The sequence below is a fragment of the Pan paniscus genome, chromosome 6 (assembly GCF_029289425.2).
Source record: "Pan paniscus chromosome 6, NHGRI_mPanPan1-v2.0_pri, whole genome shotgun sequence".
Taxonomy (NCBI): domain Eukaryota; kingdom Metazoa; phylum Chordata; class Mammalia; order Primates; family Hominidae; genus Pan; species Pan paniscus.
The window spans coordinates 32071717-32078722 of NC_073255.2; the positions used below are offsets into that span (position 1 = coordinate 32071717).

Here is a 7006-nt window from a genome sequence, read left to right on the forward strand (position 1 = left end):
TCTCCCTCTCTCAGTGTGTGTGTCTCTCTGTCTGTTTTCACACTCTCCTCCCCAATCGAGCGAGGCCCACACCTGGCGCATCACTGCCGAGCCATTAGCTGCGGGTTTCCTTTCATCTTCGCTGTGGCAGACGTTTCTATTTATCCACTTGCGCTCGCCGAGTGGCGTCACCAGCGGTACTGTAATGACGATTGCAGCAGGAGGATGACAGCTTAGAAAGAAGAGGGCAATGGGGCTTCCTCCCAGAGGCGGTGCCGCACAGAGGAGCGCTCGCTTCACAAGGTGACCCTAGCTCCCCACCGCCACCGCCGCGGTCGCGGTCCAGACCGCGCTCCAGCAGCTCCGCGCCCTCCCAGGCACCCGGCCTCTCTTTCTCCCTCTTGCAACCAAGATCCGTCCGGCCGCTGGAGACCCAGGGAGCCGGGGTTAGGAACTCACTTGGGGCTTTCCCCTCCCCCACCGGAGAGCCCCGGGATGGAGAGCCGAAAGGACATGGTTGTGTTTCTGGATGGGGGTCAGCTTGGCACTCTGGTTGGCAAGAGAGTCTCAAATTTGTCCGAAGCCGTGGGCAGCCCGCTGCCGGAGCCGCCCGAGAAGATGGTGCCCCGTGGTTGCCTGAGCCCTCGGGCCGTCCCTCCGGCCACCCGGGAGCGCGGCGGGGGAGGCCCGGAGGAGGAGCCGGTAGATGGACTCGCAGGCAGCGCGGCGGGGCCGGGCGCCGAGCCCCGGGTAGATGGGGCGGCCATGCTCGGCCCAGGACCCCCGGCCCCCTCAGTCGACAGCGTCTCCGGCCAGGGGCAACCCAGTAGCTCGGACACCGAGTCGGATTTCTATGAAGAAATCGAGGTGAGCTGCACCCCGGACTGCGCCACCGGGAACGCCGAGTACCAGCACAGCAAAGGTAGCCACCGCGCCCCTCCGCTCCCCGGGCCTCCCGCTGCGCCCACCCTTCACTTCGGCGCAGGCCAGGAGGAAGACACTCCCTTCCCTAAGGCAGGATGGCTGGGGGGACCCACCTGAGAAACTCTCTCTGCTATCTGCGTTCTGGCGGGGGTCTCCTACTGTGTTCTGGCATTGGCGGGACTGAGGGTGACAGCAGTGCCTTGAGTGAGGGGTGCTGAGGGGGGGGATGCAAGTCCTGGACTTGGGGGATTCAAAGCTCACCCCAAGCACCCAGTGTTTCAACTGCTCGGGGAATGCTTCAATTGCTCGGGGAAGACACTTTCCCCAGGCGAGGGCAAGATCAAACGCCGATCCGGGCAGTTTGTGGCTGGCGGGGTGTAAGAGGCATGGAGGCGCGGAAGCCAGGAGTTCATAAAGGACCGTAAAATTGCGGCCCACTTGGGCAGCCCGGGTGCTGCAGCCCTCCGACCAGTTTGCACGTCGGTCAGAGGTCCAAATTACCTTGTCACTTCCCGGGCTTCGCGGCGCCAGGTCGGAAATGGTCCCAATGGTCTAATTGCCTTTGGTCTCCGGTTGCATTTGAAAAGGCAGAGATCGGGTCCTCCCCCCTTCCCCTTTCCTTCCTAGTCCCACTTCTCCACCCAAAGGAAAAGGAGCTGCAGGGGGCTGGAGCCCCACCCTTCTCAGAGGTAGGCCCAAAGGGGGGCTGGTTTAACTGGAGAACCCCTCCCCACCAAAGGCTAATGGGAAGGGGGTGGATAGCCCGGAAGGGAGTTTCCCTCTGTGCCAACAATCACCTCCCCAGAAGGGGGTAGAAAACTGGGCGCGGGTTGGTGGGGGGGAGGAGAGGGGAGCCCACCAGCAGACACTCCTCCACAGAACTGTAGGAGTGAGTGGAAAGAGCCTGGGGGGGGGGGGAAGAAAGACCACCCCCTGGCCTTGGCAGCCAACGCCTTGTTGAATACCTGCACCTACCCCTTACTATCTTATCACCGATTTCACCCAGCCTCCTTCCCATAACCCTCAGAACAACCTGGACTCCACTCACATATACTAAGGTAATAAATAAGATACTCAACATGCATTCTCACTCCAGCCCTGCAATACACGGAACCTAGTACACATTCCCACACCTGTTCTGGCAGCCTGTCACACATAAGAGCAAGGAAACTCTGAATGCCCAGCATTCTACAACGCACTTGACCCAGAGTTTACAACCCTCTAGCACAAAGGTGCATCTCAACTCATGTGCCTGTCAGAAGTGCACACCCTTGCCCACCCCTGCCAACGGGAGGCAGAAAGCTCACCTATGCTCCAGGGCAGGTGGGAAGGGCGGCTGGGAACCCCTGTACCCAGGATGCCTTAGAGGAAGGGAAGGCCTCCCCAAAGACCTCTACCTACCCAATCAAGGGCAGGCCCTTATTTTCCCTTCTTGGGTTCCCCAGAGCCCGCAGTACCCTAGCAGAAACAGTTACTGAGGTGGCTGACAGGGTGTCCCTTCCCAAATCACCCTCCCACCTTAGGCCTACAGCCCCACTTCAATGGCGTTTGTGTGTCTGTGTCTGTACACGCCTGTGCTCTGGACTCGCTGTGCAGGGTCCGGCTCCAAGGCGCTGGTCGGCAGTCCGAACGGAGGGAGCGAGACCCCCAAGAGCAACGGCGGCAGTGGTGGGGGCGGCTCGCAAGGCACCCTGGCGTGCAGCGCCAGTGACCAGATGCGTCGTTACCGCACCGCCTTCACCCGAGAGCAGATTGCGCGGCTGGAGAAGGAATTCTACCGGGAGAACTACGTATCCAGGCCGCGGAGATGTGAGCTGGCGGCCGCCCTAAACCTGCCGGAAACCACCATCAAGGTATGCGGGGTCCAGGCTGGGGAGGCGGGTGTGCACCTATTTAGCGGGAAGTAAATGCCAACTGCCAACTCCCTAAAACGCAGGCCAGGAATCTGGGCCTGGGGTCTCCCTGCCCGGCGCGTGCAGATTGACCCTCGTGACAGCTCCTAGGCAGGCATTGCTGCCTTGTGGCTGACTCTGTACCTTTCCTAGTTAAATAGACAAGGGGTGGGCGTGGGGGAAGGGGATAGAGTGCCTGTGCGGGTGACAAGGAAGTTTCTGGGGACACGCTCTCTGCGGCCGCAGACCAATTGAGTCCATGTCCTTTCACTGCTCCTCCCATACACACACTGGCCTCTGGCACCCCGGGGGCCTGGCCACCTGGGCAGAAGGAAGGAGGGAGCGGGCTGGAGTCACTCCCCAAACCTCTCTCGGAGGGATTCCAGCTCCAGGTGGTGGTGGTGGCGTCGGTCTCTACCCGGCTGGTGTCTGCTTTGGCTGTTCCTGCCCTGCGAACACTGTCCCCGGAGCGGGACCAGACTACTGGCCTCTGAGCATCGGGCCAAGTCCAGCTACTGAACCTGCTCCGCTCCTCTCCCCAGGTGTGGTTCCAGAACCGGCGCATGAAGGACAAGCGGCAGCGCCTGGCCATGACGTGGCCCCACCCGGCGGACCCCGCCTTCTACACTTACATGATGAGCCATGCGGCGGCCGCGGGCGGCCTGCCCTACCCCTTCCCATCGCACCTGCCCCTGCCCTACTACTCGCCGGTGGGCCTGGGCGCCGCATCCGCCGCCTCCGCCGCCGCCTCGCCCTTCAGCGGCCCGCTGCGCCCGCTCGACACGTTCCGCGTGCTGTCGCAGCCCTACCCGCGGCCCGAACTGCTGTGCGCCTTCCGCCACCCGCCGCTCTACCCCGGGCCCGCGCACGGACTGGGCGCCTCTGCCGGCGGCCCCTGCTCCTGCCTCGCCTGTCACAACGGCCCGGCCAACGGGCTGGCGCCCCGGGCTGCCGCCGCCTCGGACTTCACCTGTGCCTCCACCTCCCGCTCGGACTCCTTCCTCACCTTCGCGCCCTCGGTGCTCAGCAAGGCCTCCTCCGTCGCGCTGGACCAGAGGGAGGAGGTGCCCCTCACTAGATAAGGGGCCGCCGGCTGGCTGCCGGCTCCATGACGCCCGTGGGGTCACCCCCCGGCCCCGGGACTCAGCCAGCCTCGCTCCTCGCTCCTCGCCCCTAGGGCGCCAAGGGGGAAAGGAGAGGGCGGAAAAGGACCAGCGGGATCCGGCCGCAAGAATTGGAAAGCCTAGGAAGTGGCGGTGGCTGGCGCGTTTGGGGAGCAGGAGTGTGGATAGGGAAGCAGAGGTTGAGAGACCTTCCTCCGGGGCAGCCTCCGGACCCACCGCCCCCCACCAGGGTCGAGGCTGTAGCTCCAAAGCTAAACAAAACTTAGCAGCAACAGCAACCAATATCCAGCCCCTCGGCCCCTCACCCTCCACCTCACACTCCTTCTCACCGGGCCCCCTCTCTCCAGCCAAGGCCCAAGCACTGGAAAGGGAAATTGCTGTCTCTCTGAACAAAATGCTGTGTATGCAGAGCAGGTAGAGATTAATCTTTGCCAGCTTTTCCAAGGCATGACAAGGGGCTGGTGGATGGCAACATACCAGTCATTTGGAGGAGAGAGTGAGAGATGATTTACTACCAGGGAGAATCCAGCCCCTTGGCATGGAACCTGGAGCCTCGACTACACAGCATCTTCTGGGTCTGGCGTCTGCCAGCACCTGATCTCTTTCCTCATTCCCAGCTTTGTGACACTTCTCAACTTGCGGCTCCATCTCTCCCTGCCCCCACTTTTTTGTTGGCCGGGGAGGCTGCAGATGCCCCAGGAGCCCTTTGCCGCTTCTATGAGGCCAAGCCTTTTTTCCCTGGGCCCAGCACACACCCTGATTAGCAAGTGATGTGTGCGAGGAGGGTTTGTGAATGTTGAATGTGTAATAATGATCACCATGGAGCTGGCCACTGACCCCAGAGCTGAGCTGTTAACAAGGCGCCCAGGGAAGAGCTTAGGGAGTGGGAACTTCACCTCCCTCTCTCGGTATCTGGCGGTAAATTAGAGGCAATTTTCATCCTTTGCTTGTTCACCTTCACTTCACCAGGAACTTTCTGGCCCTACCCTTTGCATTGGGTATTTTACAACTTTCTCTCATTTTCTTCCCAAGCTACCACTGGAGCTTGACTTTCAGATACCAGTGGGAGCCTTCTGTCCCTTTTGGGGACCCTGTCTGTGGCCTCCACCAGGGTTTGTTTAGAGCCACTCCCAAATCCTCACTCCCACACTCATCCTTGCAGCCAGTTTTTGAGGAAGAGGAGAACGTGTAACCCCAATGCAAGCTTCACCCTGACTGAGAGGGAGTGGTTCTTCCTGCAGGGAATGAATTTGGTTTGATTTGGGGTTTTCCTTTGAAGCCCAAAGAACTTGCTGTTATGATTCGTTAACCATATTGCAATAAAAGCTGGACATAATTCTCACTTTACATTTTAGTTTTTGTGGCAGCAGGCAGCTCTTAACTGAATTTTAAAGTTGCTATTTCAGCCACCATGGGTTCGAATAGGGAAGGAACCAAAAGATGGACCCACAGAGTCTTCCAAGCCACTGTTTGTCATTGGTAGGCTCCAAGCAGCCATTGCATGGAGGTGGAGAAGACAGGCTCCAAGCTGCCCTGGGGTGCATGTTTCCTTAATTTTGGGTATGTTGGGAACCGTTCCTGGGTAAAGTGGCAGCAGAGTGCTGCCAGGGGCCCACCCCTGTGGTTTCTTCTCCAGTTGTTCCAGTCCTTTGAGCAACAGAAAGGGGACCCAGGTTGTGGTCTCTGAGCAACCTGCCTCCACCCCAGCCCAAAGGGAAGGTGAGTGGGGCAGTGGCAGTAGAGCCTGAGTACTGCAGAGACCTGAGTTTTCTGGTCAAACTGGTTCTGCACTTGAGGGTGGAGGACAGCAGGGAGGAAGCCTCCTTGGTTGGGATCATCTTGGTCTGAATTGTCCTCATACTGGAAGTCATCTTGAGGGTGGGATTCTGAGGGGTTAGGACAAGAGGAAAGGCAGTGCTCAGCAGCTAACTTCCAGCCTGCACCTGCATCCCCCACAGGAGAGCCAAATGTGGCTGGTTGTGGAGTTCCACTTAAGCAGGGGAGAGGTGGGTGCCTTCTGGGAGTCCAGGAGGCTCTGGATTGCATAGACATGAGGAGTCCTCTGCCACTGTCTTTGCCAGCACAGAGACTCCTCAAATGCCCTCCTCCCTCCTTGGGTTCCACGGCAAATCCTCCTGCACACAGTAGCGGGTGCCCTCCCAAGCAAATTGTGCCCTGAGGTTTCCAGCACCCCCTCCCCTGCAGCCAAAAGCTCCTGAGTGCCAAATCCTGGTAAATTTTGCAGTTGCTCCATATTGGGCAGAGATTGCTTGCGACAGGTAAATGGGCTGCATGTTGCCTTAATGCCAGGCGTATTTTCAGTTAATAGGGAGGGAAAATGAGGTGTCTGCAGAGATATTGGAAAGTACAAGATCGATGATCCAGCTTCGTGTCCAATCAGCAGCCTTTAATTGACTGTATTTTCTGGGTAATTGAGCCTCTCTTCCTCCAAATTGAAGTGGAAGATATAACAATACATCTTGCCAGGAGGAATTACTCATTACTTCATAATGAAATTTCCCTTTTGCCAAGGTTTACGGTTTGGCGCTAGGCACGACTTCTCACTCCCCCTCTCCCCCCAAATATTCTTAGCCCACTTGCATCAGGCTACCCCATCTGGCATGACACGTTCCATTTGGGTGGTGGCAGGGAGGAAGTGGGAGTTGACTTGAAGAAGGTACTGCCCCTTCACAATCACAGCCTCCTTATCTGTAAAATGAGAAGGCTAGACCAGGGCCTAGCATGATGTTGTTTTCATTTTTCAGCTTTCTCAGTGTCTCTACTTAGCTTTGCCTGATCTCGGTTCCATTTTGCAGGAGGGAAAACGGAGGCTCCAGGTCTACACAGCTATTAGTGGCCGATGTAGCTATGAGCTCCGGGCTCCCACTTCCTCTTCTCTTACTCTGCTCTGGGGCACAGATTCTGAGGTAACCCCCAGTGAAGCCTGACACCTCACTCCCGACTCACGCTTTCCCAGGGCTCTTCAATCCCGGCCGGCCGGCAGGGCCTGGGAGCGCGGTCCAGCGCCCAGCCCAGATTCGCCCAGCTGGGCAAGGCTGGCCACCCCGCAGCCCGAGTGTGCACCGG

At 58.8% G+C, this 7006-nt stretch overlaps 1 protein-coding gene across 1 annotated transcript; it reads left to right on the forward strand.

Moving 5' to 3' along the window:
• Nucleotides 1-244: 244 nt before the first annotated feature.
• On the forward strand, nucleotides 245-5266 carry EVX1 (even-skipped homeobox 1). Its single transcript, XM_003807899.6, has 3 exons — nucleotides 245-901; nucleotides 2500-2756; nucleotides 3338-5266. Exons 1-3 carry the CDS (start codon nucleotides 475-477, stop codon nucleotides 3875-3877), a joined length of 1224 nt encoding a protein of 407 aa, XP_003807947.2. The 5' UTR covers nucleotides 245-474; the 3' UTR covers nucleotides 3878-5266.
• Nucleotides 5267-7006: the final 1740 nt, after the last annotated feature.